A 25,134-nucleotide genomic window follows, 5' to 3' on the forward strand; every position below is an offset into this window, starting at 1 on the left:
GTTAAACAATTTTATTAAACTGCCACTGGCTGTGCAGTGAGTGTAGCTGGTCAGCAATCTTAAATGTAAAAAATGGAAAGGAGAGAAAAGGTTGCATTCAATACATAAGCAGCCAAATACTTGTGTTTAGTTATTAAACATAACACAAATATTTATGGACATAATAGAGAGAATGTAAAATTGAGAATTTTTTAATTTATTTATTAAAGATGAGAATTCTTTGAATTCTTTGAAAGTATTTTTCTTGTAAATGTTGAGGCAACCTGTAGAGCTTTTTTACAGAGTAAGAAGGCCCTCTTTGTTGTATAGTTTACAAGAGGCATATGTGTATGTGTGTTTATATATATATACACACACACACACACACACACACAAATACATACATACACACACAGTTTTTATTGCCTATGTTGTGTTTATGAAAAGTTCATTTTTATAAAATAATTTAGGGTTTTAAGTTTTCATATAAAAATGTAAGTAATGAGTGGATGTAATCAAATGCTAGAAGTAAGATTTTTTATTGCTTTTAAACAGTAGTCTTTAAGATACAGAACGTTTATTGTCAAATACTATACTAACAGCTCTTTTTTGTATACAAAACACTTTTATTTTCCTTCAATAGAATTTCAAAGCAACCTGAACTTGTTGTGGACATAAGGAAAGTACAAGCATACTGCCTACCTCTATGACTTTTTCTTTTTGGAGTGTGTGTATTAAAGTTGCCAGTGTACTTTATTAATAATGTGAAACGTAATTTTCCAAACTATCATCAGGATAAAGTTAACCAACTTACGGCATTACTAATAACACAAGTAAAAATGAATATAATGCAAAAGCTGAAATGTTTTCAATGGTTTTTACAAAGTTGCTTTAACTTAAGTGCTTAATGTGGGGTGCCGGTCAGGTTTGTGATCTAACTAATGCTGGATATGATTTCAGGAGTAAAGAGTTTGTATTTAATGTAGCATAAATTTATTGAATTTGATTGCTACATCATCTGACATAAATTGAAAATCCACATACTGGTTAATGTCAATAAGCAAATAACGATACCAATTTTATGCACATATGCAGTCATTTCTGAGATTTACTGTTTATGGGAAATTGAGATGCTTAATGTTACATTTTTTTAACACGTAGGGGTTTTTCAAACAAAATTATGTTCTATAATTTTAGATATAAAAATAACTAACTTAAATATCCGAGAAAATATAATATTAAATTAGCCACATTTGCTTCATTTAACAAGATAGTTTTTTACAGTAGGATATAGAATTTAATTTAATTTATGGTAATCAAACAAAACATTTAAGACACAAAGAGTTACTTAAAATGATACCTTAGTCATAATGATACAAATCCTAATATCAAGATTATAACTAAAGAGTACTGCATAACCCAATAGGCTCTGTACTGTGTGCAGTAAGTTTAGTGTTTTATTTTTAATGAGCAAACTACTGATAATATTGTTTTAGTAGTGCAACAATAGTAAAACAGGAACAGATAATTTCTTTCAAAATTATGTCCTTGAAGTACAAATGAAGGTAATAATAATAATGATAATAATAATCAATTTAATTTCAATCTAACACTGGTAAATTAATACCAAGCAGTAGTATGTGCTTGACAAAGTGCAGTTTACCTGTTGTGTCTAATCAAATTTGCAAGCTGTGTACATACTGAAGTGCATTTTTGTATAAATTTTTTGTCCTGAATAATACTGGGTGCCCTAAAAAGCATTGCTTAGCAGCTAGTTGGTTGTAATTTATTACTCATTTACCTTTAAACTTGCTATATTATAATGCTTTCATGGCTTGGTTTTCATATTGGTAAGCTTCTTTTTCAGGTCCTAAATGATCATTATATAACATGCAAACTTTCAAATATATTTTGAATTTTTTTTTTAATATTTGAAATTTTTAGGCATATTTGGTACACAACAGTTTATGGGCTGTGTTCGTATTTCAAAACTCCGAAAATGGATGAAACTTGGAAGAAAAACTATAAGAAGGCTCACTCTTGTATAATAATTTTCATTGATAAGACAAATTATTCATATATGTGATATTAAAACTGCAGGAAAAGCATGGAAGACTTTGGAAAATGCTTTCGAAGATTCCAGAAATACCCGGTATATTGGTTTACTGAGTGCCTTAGTAACAATGACTTTAGATAAATGCAAATTCATCGATGATTATTGTTATACGATTATCACTGCTGCATTCAAACTAAACCAAATGAAGTTCACTGTGAGTGATAAATGGGAAGGTACCATTTTGTTGGCTGGATTACTGGATAATAACTTACTAGTCTTCTGCAAGACTTCTGAAGAGTGACTACCCAAATCAAAATGAGTCTACACTATATACTCAGAGACAATTTCAGAAGCCATTCAAATACTATAGGTGTAATAAACCTAACCATTTGGCTAAACATTGTTGGTAGGAATATGTTTGAACAAAAAAAATGGTCTTGGTAACAATCAATGGAGTGATAAAAAGCAGGGATTTGTGGCTGAACGTTCTCAACAAAACCATATGAAAAATATATGTTTTAAGTTTATTTTGCGTCAATTCATGTAGTAAATAATTTAAGCGAGCTTTATGATATGAAACTTAGTAACAGTTCAATTATAGTTGCTCATGGATCAAACAAATTTATTTGCAGACATGTCTGGCAGTGTGGACTTAAAGTTTTTTCAATGGAGAAATTACTTTTGATGTAGAGCTAAAAGATGTGTTGCATATTATCAGATCAGCTGTCAACCTGTTGTCCGTAGCAAGATAGTCACACATTGTCATGTAGTAACCTGCGTCAAGACAGAAAGTCATATTCATAATATTGAGACAAGTGAGTTGATTACAAATGCTTTTTTGAGAATTGGAATTTATTGCATGGATTTTCCAGAAATTATGAAGTATTTTTACACAGAAAACAAATGTTTTCTATGGCACTGAAGGTTGGGACATTTGAATTGGACAAGCATGTTGAAACTTATTGAAAATTATAATCAAATGCCAGACGTGTTTGAAACAGAAGACAGTGGACCAATTCTTTATTAAGGAATGATGTGAAAAGTAATTTTTATATTTATTAATGTCTTGTAAACAATATTGGGGCATGTGTGTTATGAAATTTTGTTTCAAAACATTGTTTTTTTATAGTTATAAATGGTAAGTCTGCATTTTAGGGATTTTGTTTTGTGTAGAACCGATATTACCCAGATTATCCACAATTTTGATTGTCCGGATAAACGAGGTTTTACTGTATATTTTTTTTTACATTTGTTTGTGCTTAAATGACTTAAATCAATCTGTAAATACTTACTACAAACAAACCCTAACCTTACTGTGCTGATTCAACATTATTAATATTATATAATAATTTTATTAAAAATTTTAAAAAAATACTGTGATGAGATTTGAACCATGCCCCTTGATATTACCAAGCGGGTGCTCTACTCTGTGCTAGTAAGTCTTTTGTGAATTTAGAAGGATAGTATGTATTATAGTTATGGTAATGTCAGCTTTCTCAGGTATTTTAAAACTTTTGATTACTTTTTATTATGACTACCGTATTTACTCGCATATAGGTCGCCATCGCAGATAGGTCGCACCCATAATTTGAGGTCTTGAATTTGGTATTTAAGATTCCCCCCATATAGGTCGCACCGGTATTTCATTACCGCGCCGTGCGCCGTGCGCGAAGAAAGGTCATTGTACCCGATCAGCTGCTGTTACGGCGCGCCTGCTGGCTCTCTTTGTTCACTGAGCTGCGCATGCGCAGTATAACTCACTCAACTCTCCGCCCAGACTCGTGACGTTCCATCAGCAGCCAGCCAATAGACGCGAGCTTAGCGGAAAAAATATAAGCTCCACCTCCCGTGTACCAGTTTTGTCCAGTTATAATACCAGTTTATTGGTATACGCACCAGTTTTCTCGCTGCCGTGACATGTTCAAGTTTACGTTCATCTTGATGTCTTGATACCAATAATTAATTATTTACGATCCCCAGAAATAAATTGTTAGTTTAAAAAATATGCGTCAACTGTACAATACTTCCGAAATTATAAAATACGTATAAAACAGTTACCAAGACTCCGCTCATTTTATCTTGTGAAGTTTGTCTCGTACCAGTATTTCGGCTAAGTTGTGACACAAATACAGTATCAGAAATTAATGATCGGCCACATTCATACATTCGTGAGTTTACTGTTCTGTGGTTTACGTTTTTCCCTCGTGCGTTTTAGATTGTCTCCTGCTATAATTACTCGGACTTTTACACGCCTAGGCTTAAATTATTACATGTTTAGAAATAAAAGCAACTGTTCATGTGATAAAATATGTATATTTTGCGATTTAAAATGTTCATTGCCGACTATAAACGTTAACGTTTTTCACGATGTTTTTAGTTTTTTTAGGCCTACTAGCTAATCTTATTTACTCTTAAAGTACCCACGGTATTTTCTGGTTGTTTATGGTTGTTACGTGACGTAAATAGCGGGATGGATTCGATTTTTGAGTCGTAATTTGCTTGAAAGTTTTGTATTGGACTAAATGGGAACTAAACGGGACCTGAAGAATATAGTGCAAATAACGGGAAAACGTAAATAACGGTAACGTAAATAAGGGGTTTCGCTGTATGTGAACATTGTAAATAAATTTGCCTATACCTATATAAACTTCTTTTTCGCATTTTAAAGCAAAATATTGCAAAAAAAAATTATTAAAAAATTAAAAAAAAAAAAATTTCTTCACATATAGGTCGCACTTCATTTTTTCCCCACCAAATCTGGTAAAATTGCCGCGACCTATATGCGAGTAAATACGGTATTGTAGTTTACCAAATATTTTTCAGGTTAGTTTCACTATCATAAAGTTTCATTTGGCACACTAATATGTTTGGTATGTACCCTTATGTGTACAAAAATGGCTATATATGGGTGTATTTGTCATTCAGCCCACGCCCATAAAGGGCTGCGCACAAACAGTATGTACACTAATAAAATGATCTGCCTTGAACCTTCATGAGATAATGTTGCAAATTCAAAAGACATGTGACGTCTCTGACAGCCAAGTGATGAGTGAGTTAGCTTATCAACCTGGTTGTCAAACTCAAACTGGTCTGTCGTGTGGAGGCATCTCTCCAGCGGAGAAGGGAAAGAATTAGGATGGGCGGAGAAGGAGAGGAATGTAGGGAAAGTAGGAGGGTGAAATGATGGCTGGAGGAGAGAAGGGTATGCGCTGACAAAGTAAACTGCTCCAACAGTTATAACTTTTAATAAATATGTAGAAACATGCTAGATAGCAGAATAGTATAGCATCATAATATGAAAATAATTTAAAAAGCATCATACTGTTCTAGGGCTAAAAATGATTTCTTGGATATTTTTTTAATTTATTTTACTTTGAATTAACTTACACAGTTGAACAAAACTGAAGTTTACACTAGATCTTGGATAAATGAAGCTACATATTTAGCTGTTTTGGTTTCAATTAAAATTATTTCCTAGGATATAATTTATATTATCTTCATTAATTGTTTAACATATTTTGATTATATTTTGACATGGCCGCGGCCTAACTGTCCTTATGCTAAGCGGGGGTTCGCGTCAATACATGTACTGAGATTAATTTGTGGGCGCCACCGTGCAAGGGGCACGGACCTGGGAGAGACTCTTTTTCAGGGCCGTGACGTCGCCCATGTGAGGCGTGATTTTAACCCCCCTAAAGCCAACCCTAGTACTCGCCACTGGTCCGCTCTCAGCGTCGGGTACGCTCTTCACCAACGCAGTGGGCTCTTACAGCGTCCCACACGCCGTCACACTCAGGATGTTGAAATAAACAAATACAAATAAAATCGTATGCCCTGGTTTATTAGTTGCTACTTTGCCTACACCTTTGATTATATCACACAACGCCTGCGGCACGAATCGGTTCACGTGGTGCGACCTGACCATGTGGTCACACTCTACAATTCGGTAATTAGCATAAAAAGGTATTATAGTGGTCACTCATACAATTATTTAAACAGTCCCCCCGACTGAGAGAAGCTCCGAGGAATCACGAATGAAAGATTTAAGATGATTAAGATTTAACGGAATTACTCTGCAATGCAGACAAGTGGTGAGGTCCCCGGGGTGCTGATGCGTATGCTCTCGGTCGATGCTGGCGAAGGACTGGGTGAGCTCAGGGCTCCGCTAGCCTAACATGGCATCTTCGCGCCGAACCAATTACCGTTATTTCTATTTATGGTTATGTGCCACAGGAAGCTACAGGTAAAACATGAAACACTCTTAATAATTAGATTACACCTAATGCATGATAAAAACTATTAACTAAAATTACAACAACTTATTATTAATGATAACCAATCCGGCTTCGGCGGACTTCGGTTCACCTCGTGCATGTTCGGTACGTCTTTTCGTTGTTTATGCCTTAACTAAATATTAATTACAAAAAGTACATAAAACACTCCCGGCCGATCTGCCGTCACACGCCACTTGGGGAAAAATAAGCAAAAGAGAATTACAATGTTTATCTCTAGTTAAAGAGGTGTGGTGCACTGCTGCTACAGCGCCCTCTTGACGTCCGTGGCGCGCTATTCAAACACAACCACCCGACTACGTACTGAAGACGGAGCGGCTGCCAGTACGGGAAGTGGGACAGGGGTGAGGGGAAAGGTGGCGGAGGCTGACCAGGCTCTGGGGCGCAGGCCCGGTTGACGTTAATTTAAAGAAATAAAATTACCTACAATTTTTATTAATTATTTTATTAAGTTTTTTGAGATAATAATTTTGTTTATGACACAACGTTCAGTATATTAAGCATACAAAAATGAAATGAGGTAGTTTTTATTGGTTTTCTTACATTTGTAAGACAATCTGATTCATTACTTTATTATAGACTACAATGAATACATATGTGTGTATTAAAAAAATTTACTTTTTATCATATTTGACAAAATTACTTATAAAAATGTTAGTTTGTAATGTTTTTGTCATTGACGTGTCATTGTGTGTTGTTGCTTTTGCGTGTTCCATCAATGAATGTTAATAATCATAGTCCAGTTATCCTCACTGTATCTTTTTTTTTTCTTTCATGCAATTCTCCTGCCATCAGGACTAGTAGTCACATACAGTAAGTCCTAACCAGCACTCATTTTGATGCACAAGTAGTTGCATTTCAGTTTGAATTCGGGTAGTTGTGATGCTGTAGACTTGTAGTTACTAATTAGTTAATTTTTTTTACGTGTTACATTTGTAATTCTACCATTTCTTACCTAATAGAAGGCGTATTTTCTTGTTTGTCCTAGAAATGTATGTAGAACATTTAAAGCTGATTTCTTTATGCATGAGAACATTAAAGATTTAGGTACATAATGATAAACTTAATGACATACTTTTTTCTGGGTTGCAGTATGACATACTGTAAGTAGAACAGCCACTAAGAAATTTTACTTACTGCAAACAGTAGAAAGGGGTGAACTTTGTTTTATTATTTTGTTTGGATTTTAATGTTAATTTCTTGTAGAAGGATCCCATTTTGTGTTATATCTTTCTGCACTTATTTTATGCTAGTACATAATATGCATGTCTGTGTCAGTTATGTAACATTCTTTACAGTGAAGTAGATTTGAAAACTTTGAAGCTAATTTATAATTATAAATTTTTATTAAGACTTTTTCTGTCCAAGCATAAATGTAGTCATTTTATTGTTCATTTGTAAGGAATGTTATGAATAACAAAGTTTGTAACATTTTGTGTGTTGTTTTCCTTCTTGCACTGTAAATGTTTTTTTATTGTTTATGTTTGTTTGTTTTTCGGTTTCTCCTCAGTTCACTGCAATTTGGATAATCCCCCTATTGTCACTACACATACCAATGGATGTAAGTATCCTGGCAACAAACCCTTCCAGTCATGGTTATGTTAGATTTGTATGTAATTTAAAGTAAGAAACAATGTTAGGTATATTGGAAATAACTGATATTGAAATAAGTTATCAAGTTACATAAAGTTTTTAACATCACAAACATAAGTCATTATCTGTGAATCAAGACTTAATAAACATGGCTTTTCCATAAATATACTTTTCATGATTAATGTGCTAAAATAATGCTCTATCAGCCAAACTAGTGGCATTTATTACAACTTTTTTTTTTTACTTTTTCATTATGTTTATTTCTTAATAGCCAAGCATAGTCATGTATCTGAAGCCAAGCATAGTCATATATGTATCTGAATGGTATTTTATATAAATGTATGTATGAACTTAAAATTTATCATCATACAAGATTATAGAGGTAAATTTTATTTTTGAGAGAAGGTGTTTATGTATACTATTTTTTTTCCCTCCAAAATTTCAAGGTTTGTAGTGAAATTTTTTTTAACTTAATGATTGTATAATTTGTATAAAAATATTTTTCTCCCCTCTATTTTGTTTGCACTCAGTGGCAAAGGAAAAAATACTGTTTTCTGGAATTTTGTAATAAAGTAAGCAATAATATGTTAACATGAAATTCACGTCTCTCAGCATAGAGTAATGTATGTGATAAGGCTAAATTATTAAAAAAAAAAAAAAAAAAGAATGACAGACCTAAATAATTATAAATTAAGTTGTTTAAATATTTCTACACAAACAATAACATATTCATATTTCTTACTAAAGTTAATTTTTAGCAATGTTCCTTGTTTGCACCTTCTAGCTAAAACATTTTATGTAAAAAGAAAAGAAACAGTGAAACTGCCCAATAACAAACATCACTGGTGAGTAAACAATTTCTGTTATTGAGATGTGTCCGCTTTTAAGAAAAAGATTTTACAAAATTTTAATAAAATTCTTAAAAATGCAGAAGGTAAAAAGTTTTTAATATAGGCAGTAGTTGAACTACTTATGACACACACATGCATGTACACTCTCATGCTCTCACACACACATTCACACATACTCATATTCACACTCATACTCATATTCACACTCATACTCATACACTCTCTCACCCACACACTCTCACACCCACACACTCTCACACCCACACACTCTCACACCCACACACTCTCACATCCACACACTCTCACATCCACACACTCTCACATCCACACACTCTCACATCCACACACTCTCACACCCACACACTCACACTCATTCACACATACTCATATTCACACTCTCTCACACCCACATACTCTCACACACATTCTCACACACTCACACACACTCTCACACACTCACACACACTCTCACACACTCCCACACATGCTCACACACTTACTTAAACTCTCACACTTATAGCACTCACTGTCACTTACACTCTCACACTCACACTCATACACACTCTCACACTTGTACACACTCTCACACTCACACATACTCTCACTCTCCCACATACTCTCACACTCTCTCTCACTCACTCTCTCTCACTCACTCTCTCACACATGCACTCTCTTAACTAGGCATGTGTAAGTATTTGAATACGAATACAAGTAATAAACTATTCTTATTCGATTCAACCTTGAATACTATCACTTTAAATTACCAATATTTGTTTACTTATGAATACTTGACATAGCATACCTGATGAGTTCTTTATAAACCAACGTTTACTACTGAGATTGTCATTTGCACTATATAAATATTCTTTTTTGTTGTTTAATGGGACTTCATAATTAAAAAATGTTAACAGTAAGTGACGTTTTTAACATGCAACAAGTATTCTAAGTTTTATTTCCCGCTACTGTTTCACTAAACAGAAACTGATAAATTTTGCCAAACAAATTCAAAACACAGCATATACAAACTTGAAAACAAAATATTATTTGTATTCATTTCATCACATGTACCAGAAGTGGGAAAAACAAACGTTAACACCCATGGACTACAACACATCAAAACGGATCCTCCATTGAGGTGGACTTCAATGGCGTATAAATCAATAGTCACAATCGATTAACACCATGTGATACAGTAGCAGCTTATTTGCTGTACATATATATTTCGAAATAGATGTGCAACTCAAAAATATATTAAAAAATGTAAATAATGGTTTAAGATTCCACATGGCATGAGCAAAAATTGTATTAATAATATGGCTAAACTAAAATGCAATTTACCTGTCTGCCATTAAAAACACAAAAACTCGTGAATAACTAGTGTTTAAATATGTAAATCTGAGCTTATTCAATCACTAATTTGGGAATACAGTATTTTAAAAAAAATTCACTTCATAAAATAGATTGCAATGGATTTCACAGTATTTTGCGGTTCACGAGAATTTTATGGATCAATATGTGTAGTAGTAAATTTTGGAAAAAAAGGTGAAATGGTACTGAAATGAAAGGTTGGTTGGTTCGTTATGTTAAGTTATATTACCTGCATATTAAAAAGACAGCAATTATTTCATAATTTAAATTTTTTAACAAACATTTTTCAAATAATTATTGTAGCTGACGTTGCTTAACCAACCTTTCACTTTAGTATTATTTGTCTAATTTTCCAGAAGTTGTTACATGATGTGAAAAAACAATTTTTTGTGGGATTCTAACTCTCATTCTTACTATTTGTATTAAATTAGAACTAAACAACTGCTATTTGCAGAGGCCTAATCTTAAACATCTGCATTTATGATTCATGTCCAACCTATGTCAACACAGGATGTGCACAAAACAAAATCTACGTGGCTATGCTAAACAATAAAACAGACACTTGCAACAATTTTTAATGCACTGAAAGGAGTGAGGTACTTTTTGTTGATGGGTATGGGTGGCCAGCATGATAATTGATGTCTGTTATTTATCTCAGATAGGTATCTGCATCCATTCTTAGAATGTTCATTCTTTTAAACATAAAACTATGCTTGAAATTGTAATAGCAAAAAAATTAAAGAATCCCTTTAAGGACAATAAGATAAATACCTGTCCCAATTTGTGTGGTTTCATAAACACATACAAATATTTGTAGCAATACTTTATTTTATCAGTTTTGCAAAGTTGTTTACAAAACAGCTTACAGTTGACATTGTGATCACATCATTTTGCTATCAAAAGTACACTAAGTCTTTGTATACTTTGTACAGCCAGTCTTTCTGTTTTGTTTGCACATGATTCATAATGATTTGTGGAGAAAAGAGGTATTTCAAAACATATTGTCATAAAACAACGGGTTGTTGTGAGTGAAAAAGTATTTTATATGCCTTTAATTGTTGTATTATTGGTGGCCATTTTTTTTTAAGCTTAGCACCCATTTTTATTTTTTACATGAGTAGCCAATTAGTTTTCACATGTTAGAATTTTATATATTCCAGTGTTTTATAAATATTCTTGCAATATTTTATAGTGTGAAATCACATTTGGGAACATTTTTTTATGATGTATCAAACGGTGACTGCATTGTTGGTAATATTTTCTTTAAATATGTTCACATGATTGTAAATGTTTAAATACAAACAGTATAGGGAAATATTGTAAGGATCATTGCTAGTACATACTTAAAGAATTTGGCCGTTTAAAGTAAATCAGATGAATCCTTACAACATAGTTAATCTGCTCATTACTTGATGCTGCATTTTGTGTAATATAAAGATAAGACATGTTTGCTCCCTTAAATAAATGAAAAATTACAAGAGGACAAAATTATATACTGGTGGACTGAGAACCAACAAATTTTGAAAAATAAAAAATTATTCTTTAAGGCTGCAAATAGATTCCTTTGTAAGCAGAACATTTTTTTTAAGTAGGTACTCTGAATTTTGGGGTAATTGCAAATAACAAAAACCTCAATTAAGACTTTTTGGTGTCAAATTGATAGTAAATTTTTATTTTATGTTTTTACTTTCTGTAATATGCACACCAACACACTTTTATGGAAAGTGTGAGGGTGTGCACAACAAATAAAAAGCAAAATAAACACATTTGAAAATATCAATAAAAACACAAGGAACAAAAAACAATGGACAGAGACACATAAAAACATCTAAACACATGAATAAGTGATTTTTAAAAGGATTGATAGTTTTATAAAATATACTTTAATGTATACAAAACTGTTCAAAGTACATAATTGTTTAAAGTTTTGATATATTTCATGTTTGAAATATTTTAAAATAATTGTAATAGATAAATGAAAATTAATTATATATAGATAGTGTCTCAGTATAACGTGAAGAATAGATTATTTGTCAGCTTAATCAAGTTTTTTAAAAATTTGTGATATCAATATTTCAATTAAAACTACAATAGTTGATTCAACGGTATTGAAAGATCACCTTTTATGAGAGTATTTAAAGGGAAGTATCACCTTGAGGGACTCCAGAACTAGCATTGAAACAGAAATAATTACAATCGTTGATAGATTAAGAAAAACGTATACCATTAAGGTAACAAGAGACTCAATCAACAAAATTATCATTTAGACCGAAATTAGACAGTTTACTTAGATGTGTTAAATGGTTAACAGTATCAAAAGCTTTAGCTAGGTCAAAATAGCAGGCATCAACTTGACCCCTGTTAATAACTTCATTAAAAATAGGATTAAGTAAAGTAATTAGATTGGTAGCTGTAGAAATTCCTTGTCTAAAACTGTGTTGGCTGATAATAAATTTTTTAGTTGTAAATTTATTATTTAAATATATTTTTTTAACAATTTTTAAAAAAAAAAAAAACATTGTGTAACAATAATGTTCAATAGTTAAAAACATTTAATTTAGTGCCACCTTTGTAAATTGAAATTACCTTGGCTGTTTTCCATTTATTAGGAAAAACTTGGGATTTTAGGCTCAAATTAAATAAATGTTTTAATAGAGGAACTAATAAGTGAGAACAACCTTTTAAAAAAAATTAGATATACCATCAGAACCTAGGACATGGAAGATTTTAATTCTTTTGAAAACTGTGAAGGTAATTAGAAGCTTTTTAAATAGTCACCGGGTTAATTTCATTAATATTTTTACAAATATAAGTATTTAATTTTTCAACAAGGTAGATAACATCAGAGTATTGGTAAAAGTTAGTCTAATAATGATATTTAATAGCATTAAAAAGACTGAGATAATCACTGTTTTTGTAGGATATAATAACAGTTGAAGAATTAAACTTGCACGGAAAATTGTCAAATATTGTATTCATATTTAGGGAAGAATGATATTTAAGTCTTCTTTGACAATTGCTTCATATGCTTGAGTTACAAAGTATTGAGAAAAACTTGTAAAACAAAGATCTAAAAGTTTTTTTGATGTTAGGGTTTTTTACTGTGTAATAGTGCAAGACTTGAAGTAAAATTAAAAAAAGATGTATCTATTTTTATAATGTGAGAATGCAAGAAGTCAGTATGTTTTTAGTTGGACCAATCGACACCAGGAACATTTAAGTGGCCAAGTATTACTAAATCTTCATGATAAGAGGCAGGTTTGTCATTAACACCTCAAAATAGGTAAAATATACATTGGGAGATGTTTGAGGGGGTTGATAGATATTACCCAAATAAAACATTTTAGTTGGAGACATTTTAATTTTTAACCAAACAACTTCAATACAAGGGTAGTCAATGTTGTGCAATTGTTGAACTGATGAAAAAATAAGAATTTTGACTGCTATCAGAACCCCTCCACAATGTTCTTTCAACATTAGTAAAGCGTTTTATCTTTTCTGTAGACAACATATTGGTTAGTGAAATAGTGTGAATTTCTACTAAGATCATTAAACCAGCTTTCATTTAGACAAATAATATCATAATGCAAAGAGACAAGATTTTTGTAAAATTCAGAAGATTTAGTTCTTAGACCTGTAATGTTTTGATAGAAAAAATCACAGTCCTTGGGATTTGAAGGCACCGAAGTAAGTTATGATGCTACTCCAGCCACTTGGGATGGGAATGAAGTAGCATCATAAGCTGGTAAGGGTTTAGGGCTAATCCTACCTGTATTAACAGGATTATCAGAACAAGTATCATTGCTGGCAATTTGATCAGGATGAAGTTTCCTGTAGAAGGGGCTGATTAAGCACCCACTAGGCCGAAACACTATGTTATTAATTATATTAAAATCTTCTTCAAAAACCGAAATATGGAATGATGTATAAGAATTAAATTTTAACAGGAGATAAATTGAGTTTGTTGGAGATACAATCCACAATCTTATGTTCCTGAACTGAAGGATCAAATCTAGTGACGGACAGAGTTCTTATTTTTATTGCACAGGTTTACTAACAGTTTTGAGTGTATGAATTTTTCTAATCCTGACTTGAATAGGCATTTGCTTGCGTTCCTGATCACGTTTAGCATCACAGTTCATGTTGTTCCGAGGCTTAAGTGCATATTGTACCACAGTGAAGCCGTCATTGTCGACATGTTCGTTTGAGTTGTGGTCACTTGTGGCATCACGCTTTTCTTGTTGAGAGGTATGTAGGTCATGAGACGGACCGTTACCCGAGCCACTGGATGTTTTCACATGTACTGCGTGGTTGCCGCTCGAGAATTTCTTTAGCACTTGACTATAAGATTTATCACTCTCAAGTTCATTTTTAATTTCAGCTGTTTCTGCTTGTGAATCAGTAGAAATGTCTTGATGACCAAATTTTTGCTTTGAAGGTCATCGACCTTTGCACAAAACTTTTCAACAGTTTTAATTAAATATTTCATTTTGTGGATTTCCAACTTGAATGCATCTGTTGTGGGCCGCTGTCTGGCTACCAAATAATCCAGATCCCGTCCCCACCTTCTTGGTAGGTGATTCAAACACTTATCTTTTTTTGAGCTGCACTAGATCTGAAGATTTGGCATTCTTTTAGCGTAATAGGAACCTCCGTGAGTCTTGTTGATCCAAAAGTTCCGAATAAATATTGAAAATACACCAAACAGTGAAGAGAAACAAGAATTATATTTGTACATCGAGGGTTGCACACGTCCATGTCCATCGGGAATGAATTCACGGCCACGACAGACACACGGCCGGGTGTGACACTTGACTGCGACCACACACGGCAGTGCATATCATTGTATTAATTTATTTTCAAATTATTATTTTTTGAATTAAATTTCAAAGTCTTATTTTATGTGAATATATTTTCATTAAATATAACTTTTTTTTTTAATTCTACTGCAAGTACCGAATGCAGACTTGAGAATCAAAATTTAAGTAAAAATTCAGATAGGAATTGAATCAAGCATACGAGATGAAAATGTTTCATAATTTTGACATCTCTAATTTTAATTTGGTTTTGCATTTACTGTAGAAATTTAGTTGGGTTCCAAGCCAATCTTGGATGTCAGGAAAATTCGTGAAAAATCAGTACAACACAACACACTTACAGAAAATGTATTTTATAGTGAACAAAACATAATTGACTCTCTCCATTTTGCTGAGCGGTCGGATTCATCATGGCAGCACCAGCAAACATGTATACTTGCTTTACAATACAGTTACGATTGAGTGCACTAACTTGTCAGCAATTCTAGTTCATTTTTAATTTTTATGTTAAAAATATGTTAGTTATGAATTTCAACTCTGTCTGATTAATGTACAAAACTACTTCTTCTTTTTTTTTTTTGCTCATTTGACCGTACAAATCAGTTTGGGTTGTCCAAAGATCTGATTAAAAGGGGGCTCACTTAATGAGCTTCTATTGCATGTGCTATCTAGCCTTGCATAACACATTACATCTTGTAACAATCCAAACCTCACCGGCCAGTTGTGGTCTAGATTGTACATACATACGAATGCCTAAAGAAAGTTTTTTCTAGGTGTGAAAAACAATGTATAAATTTCGTAAAAATGTTAGTATAAATTATTTATGATGGAAGTATATTCTTGGAAACAGTAACTGATTTCAAATGCTTTTCATTATCATTTACCAGAATTCACAAGTCACTATAGCTGTCATCTTCTGACCACAAAATCATATACATAATGAAAACATTAAACTTGCAGAAAACTATCTCTTTTGCTCAAACCAACAACTTAATTTCTCTGACTCGATATTTATTTAATGTTAAATGTTACTTCTGAATAATGATGTTATTAAACTCCCGCGGTCGTTTAAACTTGAGGTACAAATTATTAAGAGACCATCTTCTCAGCATGGCTATGCAGTTATTATAAAATACTCCACTTGGGCCTACCCTGCCTCCTGTGGTTGAAATATTCTAATTCAAAAATATCCTATAACAATGTTCGACAGCATGCCTGGACCACAAGCATGAAATTCTTCTCTCAACTCACATTAAAATATTCAGTTTGCGAGCCACCACAAGACACGTTCTGCTTCCACAAGTGCCCCAGAAACAACTAACAATGACGACTGACTCCTATAACAAGAAGGAGCCGCTTTAGTGACATAACCAACAATCAATCACATACAAGCTATAAACACTCCTTAAAAATTGGCCAATCAAGGCACAAGTTACAAATAAACTTTATTAAGCATTAATATGTTTACATACTATTCTTACCCAATATTTTACGCTCTGCTTATTAGTGTCAAAGATATACAGTTTTTTTTTCCAGTTAAAACCGATCGTACCCTCCTTTCACCCCTTTAATGGACAAATTAAAAAAAATTGGAAATAATTTAATATGTAACTCTATAGGCCTGTTGTTAGTTTCTTAACTATATTCCAGTACATTTAGAAGTATGCTTTTACTTCTTCAAACAAAATTTTCCTCCTTTATACCCCCAAGGGGTTGAATTTCACAAAATCATAAAAACTGGTTGGTAGTTTTGATATGCCAATGATTGATACCCAGTTAATTTTCTTATTCTTTATTAGCTCCGGAGATATGATTTTTTTATTATATTGAAACTATACTGACCCATTTTTTCACTGCCTTACATGTGGAGTTCTGTTTTTATTTATAAACTAATGTAAAAGTTAGCCAGAGACCTTGCTAATAAAAAACTTTCGATCAAAATCAGTCCAGTAGAAATTTATTGATTGCGAAACAAACAAAAAACAGACAAAAATAAAAAAAAAACTAGTTTTATGTTCTAATTAATGTTAGTAGCCATTCCCAATAGTTTATTTTCTCACAATACCATCAAATGTGTAGACTTATTTCCTCAAACAGTTTTATTGTTGGTAAAAGATATTTATATGGAAGAGTCAATAATTTTACATGTATTGTTTCTTGAAATTTCAGTAATTTTAGAGCCTTTTGTTACTGAGCATAATTTTCTGTAATTCATCATAGTATTCTACAATCATGTTGTTTAAATAGTGGTGTGAGCAGGTGTATTAAAAAGCTAAATTAAAATTCATTTAACTATTACAGGTGAGTGAATGCAATTATTTTCTATATTGTAAAACTAAATCTTGTCACACTTTTACTGAGTACAAAAATGTTCACATGTACAACACAAAGCCAACCATAGGCAGTTAGCTGTAATTTGATTTATAAAAAATATTTATTTTATTTCATTTATTTTCTTTAATTAAAAAAGTTCTAACAGAATGTTGGTTTTCAAAGAAAATATACAAAATCTAATTTTGTTAGTAATATTTTATAACAGCAAAGCCAATAAAAAAATTTAATGACTATATAATACTAAACTATAATATTTTTCTATACTGCAGTGCAGGGTAGGTGGTCGGGTATCGCACACAACACATCAGTGCGAAGAGAAATTGTTTTCATCCAAAACAAATATAATTTCGTAAACTCTAATTTTCAAAAGAAGAAATGAATGTACTGAAAAAAGTTTTATGACTAATGAAGGTGGCTTTTTGTATTAAATATGTGTTGGAACACTCAGAGATTTCATATAATGGGCTGCACTTCCAAACTTAATTTAGGATGATGGTAGTGGTGGGGTTGGTGACTGTTAGTGATGGTGGTGGTTTTGAATCGTGGTGGTTATAATGGTGCTGGTCAATTGGTTATAGTCTTGAATGATTATGCTAAGCTGTTATATACATGCCAATATATGTGTCTGTGTAGAGCGACTGAAACCATTAATTGCACTTGTATATGTCACCTTGATTATAAATTAATATTGTTATTGTTCATATGGTTAGAAAATAGGTTCGTGAGCAATTGCCTGGATAGTAACTGAATACTTTTAAGTGTTAACTTTGTTCTCGAGGCTTGGGGCACTTTTTATGTGGAAGCAGTGTTTTAAGAATGTTACAACTATGAATTATTGCACATTCTAATGTTGTATTCTACTTTTTGCTTTAGATTGTGGGAATCTTTGAATTGAAATTTCTTTACTGAGGGGCAACAATTTTCGAGCGTTTCGAAAATTATGATTCCATGAGAGGCATAGTTAGGTATGTGGTGAGGGAACCGGTAGAGCAGGAGAGTCCGTCAACGGTGACGCCACTCCAACGCATGCGCTAGTGGTCGAATGGGAGGAAGGCAAGGGGAGGGGAGAAGTAGGTACATAGTGGAGCATGCTATATGCTAGTTGTTAACGGCTGGAAAAGGAGACGGCAGGGGAGAGATAGAAATGACGCAGCAGTGATGCTATGGAATTCTCATAATGCTGCTTGTGTTTGTCTACTCCTCAGTTTTCGTATCGGCTGACAATTTAAGCTGCCATATTTATTTTATTTTATTTAAAGAATCTACAATTTATTTATCGTGTGGAATAAAGTTATTGATGTGTGCAATTGAGTTTATAATTATCATTCATTTTTATTTGGATAGTTTGATTGAATCAAAAATTAAAATAATTGATCTCTATTTATACCTAAAAAGCAAGAAGTTTCACTTCTGTCGTGCATGGACTCCACGGGCACAATTTTTTTTTTTTTTTTTGAGGATTTTAGAAACAGATTTTTGCATAGTGCACGGAGCTTGGTGACAAACCATCATTTACATATTATAAAGCAAACAGCTCATGTATTTGGAAGATGGTGACAAACATTGCAGAACACAATTAAGTGTGGCAGTTATTAGAAAATTCATAGGATTTCAGAGTTTCAGGTTTTAAATTTTTTAAATGATTGCAGAAAATAATTTTAGAAATTTTTGTGTACCGATGACACATAGTACTAAAATGAAAATTTACAAATTTTTTTTATTTTATTTTATTTGTAGCAGTAGAAGAAGTGATAAAGAATTAAGCATCTTTCAAAACAGACACATTCTTGTTGACATCAGCATGCCAGATGGAACAACTAAATATAGAGAAGTGCAATAGCACAATTATAATTGATATGTTCAGTGTTAATACTAAGAGATGTTTAGTGTTCATACTAAGAGTGAAGCTCTTTCATGAGTGCTAAATAGAGCTGTCTTTATGTTACCCGGTAATGCCAGTTTTGAGAGGAATTGTTTTCAAATGCAGACTGTCTCTTAGATACCTGATAGTTCATACATAGGTAAGCTTGTTTTTGCATGCAATACACATTTTGCATACACAAATCACTGAAACATAGCAGGAAACAGAACATCAATGTCAGCTAAGATGATGAAATTTGTCATAAGTAAAGAGTCCATATTGTGAAGGAATTAGAACTGAAAGATGTACAATTAAAGTTGAGGCTTGTCCTGAAAATAGTAAATAAATATAATTGAAATTACGAGTCCGAACAATAATGTTAAGTTCTACAGTTTGTATACATAGGTACTTGTTAGACTGTTATTTTCAACATTCATGATTTTACTGTAACATATTTTATAATATTGATAATGCTAAAAAGAATTTTTTTTAACTATTCATTGCCAATCACTTAAGTAGCCTAAGCTAAGATGGATAAAACACTGCAATTCACATACTTATTAAGATATTATATTTTTCCAGATTTATGCTGATAATTAATCTTATACATTTATGCTATATTTGAAGTATGTATTTAGAGGAATGCTTTAAAAGTATGTGGAATGCCAAATAAATGGTTGGAAAAGGGTCAAAACATATTGAGGTATTAGGCAATACAAATCAATTTTTTTTCTATTTCTTGCCAATGAATATTTACCTAAGATAAAACATCTGCTTCCATGAGCACCCAAATAATTTAAACATAACTAAGTACCAATCCAAAAACTGAATCCTAAGGTAAAAAAAATATTCAAGCCTAGCTCATAATAATAAAACTTACTTCAAAAGAACTTAAGTTTTAAATGATCTTCCTGCAAATTAGAGTGTGAGTGAGAGGGAATGAGAGAGTGTGTGAGGAGTAAGAGAATGAGTAAGTATCAGAGAGAAGAGAGAGGAAGGAGATAGTGAGACAAAAAACTGTCATATGGTTTACAAGATGAAAAATATTTCTGATTTCATTTTATCTTTCTCACTGAAAATGCAAGCAAAGGTACTAGGAATATTGAATATTTAATTAAAGTTTTCATTTCAGTAATTTACAACCATTAGTAAAAAAAAAAAACGTTGATTGAGTACTGTCCAAATAAGTTTGGTTATCAAATATAAATATGGAAGAAATTTTGCAAAATTTTCCCAAAAAGGAAAAATTGTACTGAATGAAAAACTTATGGTCCCATAGGAAAGTCATGAAAAAATGCAGAAAATTCTAAAGTCAGGGAAAGTAATAAAGGAGTTCTACTTTACTGTAAAAACTTTCAGTTGAAAGTCTTGGCTGTAAGCATACACCTACTAGTTTCTGATAGCTGGGTTCTAAATACATACTTTCTTTAAAATTATTTTAATAAATAATTTCATGGTACCATATTTCATTACTGTTTTATCTTTGTGCAGTGACAACACCTCTATTCACTTCTGTTGGGGCCTCGTCAAGAACGTACATTGATCCTCACACATATGAAGACCCCAACCAAGCAGTGAGAGAGTTTGCAAGAGAGATAGATGCATCGTGTATCACAATCGAAGCAATCATAGGTAAGTAGCTGTTGTGGAGTTTGTGTAGTTTTGTAACTCAGATAAACTTGCTTTTAGTGTGGCTTATACCAGGAGTTTCAAACTTTTAATAATTGTGGTTAAGTTGCAAAAATGGTAAATATATATATTAAAATTAAATGTTGGTGTTCACTAAATTTACTTTATTTATTTTAAACTTTGTAAGATATTCGGTGTATGTATTAGGAGTTCTTAAACTATAGCATGCCACAAACCACATAGAAACAAGGAACATTGGCCCTGATGTTGTTTCTTCGTCTGATCTTTTATATGAAAACCACATCAATAAAGCATACTCTTGTCTTGGAGTTTGGCTGAGAAAAGAGTTTTACACTTGCTTTAATGTTATTAGGACTCATGTCATTGGGCACCATAAACATATGAAGTTTGCACATTGTTATAATAACTTATTTACTTTAGATACACCATGACTGTTGTCTGTCAGCAGCAACCCATACTCTCTGCTCTAAATTTTTTCAACCCTCAAGCTTTTTGTGCCAGCATTAGCATCATGCTTCTTCTGAATAGCACCTTCATCACCATAATGAATGAAAAACAGTAGGCTGTCTTTGCTGATAAGCTGTTGCTATGACAACAAACCAGCTATGATCTTTAAACATTCTCTCTTCCCTACATCTGTTTGGTCTCGTTGACTGCCACGCATCAGGCACTGGCACAGTAAAACATTATAGAGTACATACTCAAAACACATATGTAAGTAGCCTGACAGCCCTCGACAAGAACTTGGACAGGTCTTTCCTTATTATGCATTAATTTGTGAATATTTTACCAAGGTGATAAGCCAAGTTTGTGCATAGTGGCACAGTTATCAACTCAGAAAAAAAGTTTCCATAACCTACAACATTACTCAAATACTTATTTTCATCAAAAACACTTAAATATTAAATATCCTTCACATTGTTTATCTGCAGAAATTCTTCATTTTAATCAATTACATACAAAATGGGTAGGGGGCAGTGGCGGACACATAAGAGGGTACTGGGGGCGCACGCCCAGATTCAAGTGTGGTTCATGGCAAGGGTAGGGCACGCCCCTGTCGCACATGTTATAGAATCCACATTCGAACACATTCACTTACTTAGCCAGACCGACTTCATTATTATATATAAAAATTAAATATTTTGCTCCAAATGATTTGATAAATTGTTATTACACCCATATTTCAAGATGGTTTTTACTGCCCCCCCCCCCCCTCCCCAACACTCTGAGTTTTTCCTGTATCTGCCACTGTTGGATGATGAGGGGGGGGGAGAAATAACCTCAATACATTTGCGAAAGCATTAGAAACTAGAAAGAGGAAATATATACATCCAAATATTTATAAAAAGATTCTTAGCTCACATAGAACCATACCGAACATTGCAATAAAGGGTGGATATTATAAACTGAGAGAGGGATGAGCATGTATAGTAAATTATTTTATTCCTACTGGTTTTCAGTAATATTTCTGTACTGTTTACATATTTATTTAATTATTAAAAACATTTATTAATTTTCACTATTTATGATACTTGGTGCAGTTACACACACACACAAACACACACAAAAAATAAACCCCCCCCACCACCATCCACTACAATTTTGTTGCACAGAAGTTTTACTGTTTTTCGTCCTCCGTGAGTAAGTACCATTTATCATCAAGGGGAGAAAATATCACAAATGCCATATCAAAAAAAAAATGTAATGGAAACAAAATTTCTTTGGACGTTTTTATGCTGAGATTAATAAAAAACACTTCAGTTTTTTTTTTAATTTATCACCTGTATTGTTGCTTATAGTTGTATATATTTTATAATTGAAACAAAACCCACAATGTCAAATTAGATTTTGAATTTTACACACAGTGTAAACTCTCTATAACGACACTAAACGGACTGAGCATTTTTCGGCGTTATAGAGAGTGGTTGTTAAATGGAGAGAAATAAAAGATATCATTTTACTATTCTATAATAATATGTATTTACTAATATAGTACACATTTTACTCACAAACATTAATATTCATACTACAAATAATAACACTTATTACGTATAGTCTGTTATATTTTCTTTGTTTTTCCATATTGTAGACATGGTAGAGCGGCTAAATCCAAAGCGTCTTTCAACATCACTGATCTTTTCTCCTGCCTCTATTGAGCATATTAATAAAACTTTTTCGTCAATACACAAAGATTTTTGTTTACTCACCATGTTTACAGTTCGAACTTATGTAAGCAACTGTGATAATAATAACGTGTAACAATTTGACTAAAGTCTAGTGACTGAGGTAAACATGTGCAAGTTCATCATACAAAAACAAAAGACAAAATTTCTTAGTATCTCCGGTACGTCAGTTGAAGTAAACACGTGCTATATAATACAACAACAAAACAGCAAACAAAAGAACGTACACAGCTGCAGTTCTTATCAACTTCAGCAACTTATAAAGTACTGCTTAATGATTTATAATGCCGTATTGTTGTTAAATAGAGTGAGTGTGACACTATATAGAGTGTATTATTGTATAGAAAACAAGGTAAACCTACCAAAGTCAAGCAATTTCGACGTTTTAAAGAGTCTGTCGTTAAATTGAGTGACGTTATAAAGAGTTTACACTGTACTTATAACTAGAAATTGACACGAAGAAATTAGTATAAAAATTAACAGCAATTAATTTCTCCAGTACTGTCACATGGATGCCTTAAAAATATATTCATATGTAATGTTTTAAAAACCTTTTAAATATATATTTGACTTAATGGACAGCCAAAAATAATGGCATTTTTGTCTATCTAATTTCGTATCTCATTTATTTTCTATATTTAATCTCTAATAGTTTTATTTTAGCTGTTAATTTTGAATGAACTCAAAGAAAACAACATTATTAATAGTTAGCATATGTAATTTATTTTATCGAGATAAAGGTAGGGTGGTTTTACATCACATGATTAATACTAAGGTAATGGGACCTCTAAGATTAATGTGGATTTTTAATTTCTTAGGTTAAAATTCTAAACTCATAAATATGAGTAATTCTGGGAGTATTCAAGAATTTTTTTTCTTTTAATTTTTAATTTTTTTAGATTTCAATGAAACCCACTAGTTACTATTTTCAGGTGGGGGTGAGTTCGGTGATGTTTGTCGTGGCAAGCTCAAACTTCCACCTGATGGACGGCAGGAAATCGATGTGGCAATCAAGACACTGAAACCAGGAAGTTCAGACAAAGCTCGAAATGATTTTCTTACGGAAGCAAGTATCATGGGTCAGTTCGAGCACCCAAATGTAATTTTCCTTCAAGGTGTTGTAACTAAGTCCAATCCTGTAATGATAATTACAGAATACATGGAAAATGGTTCCTTAGATACATTCCTCAGGGTGAGTCTCAATTTTCCTAATATAATATAAAGTTGATAATTTACAGACAATCTCTGATAGAAACTTCTGGAAAATTTTCAGGCATTTAATGATATTTATATGTTGTCATTGAATTGATATTAACTTTCTATGTGTAATAATAGTCTGTTATTAATGCAATTTTCATTAAATATATTTGCTTTTATTTTTAAATGTGATTAAACTAAGAGAAAGTTTTTCTACTAAATGTGCATTGTTCCAAAACTATTTTTATATTTTGTGGTAATTATGATGCTTTACAGGTTGATTGTTAAACAGTTACTTAGCATACAGAACTTATGGGAAATGTGAATAAGAATATCCATTGGTTAAGTCTTTAGTCCTTTTTGTCATTTGCATATTTGCATTTAAGGCAAGAGATATTGGGACACCGGAGTGGCCTGACCTCGCTTTGATCTACATTTCCCCCCCTTATATTTTCTCTCACAGCTCATGATATGAAAATTAATTCAGCAAACTAGGAAATACCTTTAAGAATTGAACATGTTAAGTTTTGTACGGGTGGTGCAGGTTGTTAGTTGGCCATATGGCATTTTCACTGCAGGTTGAGAAAAACTCTCTACGGATGGGAATGGGGCATGGGTCTTCCTGGGCTATTACAGTAAACATTTTACCTGTACAGCACACCTTCGAACCTCACACTAGACTTAGGTGCCCTTAACAATACTGGTACTGTGCTAAAAATTTTTGATTTCCCCAAACTCTGATGATGTCTAGATGGTATTTGATATCCTGTTGAATGATAAATTGTGATATGCATAAAAACAAATTATTGTATTGTTAATTACAGCCTGAATTAATAAAATTAGTGCATGACTGCCTCATTGATATTAATAATTGTGAGTTACTTAGTAAAATCATATAAGTAGGGGCAAGATTTTATCATTTTGTTTGGTCTATTTCATTTTTAAAACATTTC

General features: G+C 32.4%; 1 protein-coding gene across 7 annotated transcripts in view; it reads left to right on the top strand.

Moving 5' to 3' along the window:
* The window catches only part of LOC134529311 (ephrin type-A receptor 4), a 396,457-nt gene that overhangs the window by 312,610 nt on the left and 58,713 nt on the right, over positions 1-25,134 (top strand). For 6 of the 7 annotated variants that reach the window (XR_010074530.1, XM_063363232.1, XM_063363230.1 and 3 more), the window contains exons 14-16: positions 7,838-7,888; positions 20,643-20,783; positions 23,917-24,176. Coding sequence is in view for 6 of the 7 variants with exons in the window: in XM_063363232.1 (XP_063219302.1) it covers positions 7,838-7,888; positions 20,643-20,783; positions 23,917-24,176 (452 nt within the window). In the remaining variant the exon portion in view is untranslated. The remainder of the gene's footprint in view (positions 1-7,837; positions 7,889-20,642; positions 20,784-23,916; positions 24,177-25,134) is intronic. The other variant, XM_063363238.1, reaches the window with a different exon arrangement.

The sequence above is a fragment of the Bacillus rossius genome, chromosome 2 (genome assembly GCF_032445375.1).
Source record: "Bacillus rossius redtenbacheri isolate Brsri chromosome 2, Brsri_v3, whole genome shotgun sequence".
Taxonomy (NCBI): Eukaryota; Metazoa; Arthropoda; class Insecta; order Phasmatodea; family Bacillidae; genus Bacillus; species Bacillus rossius.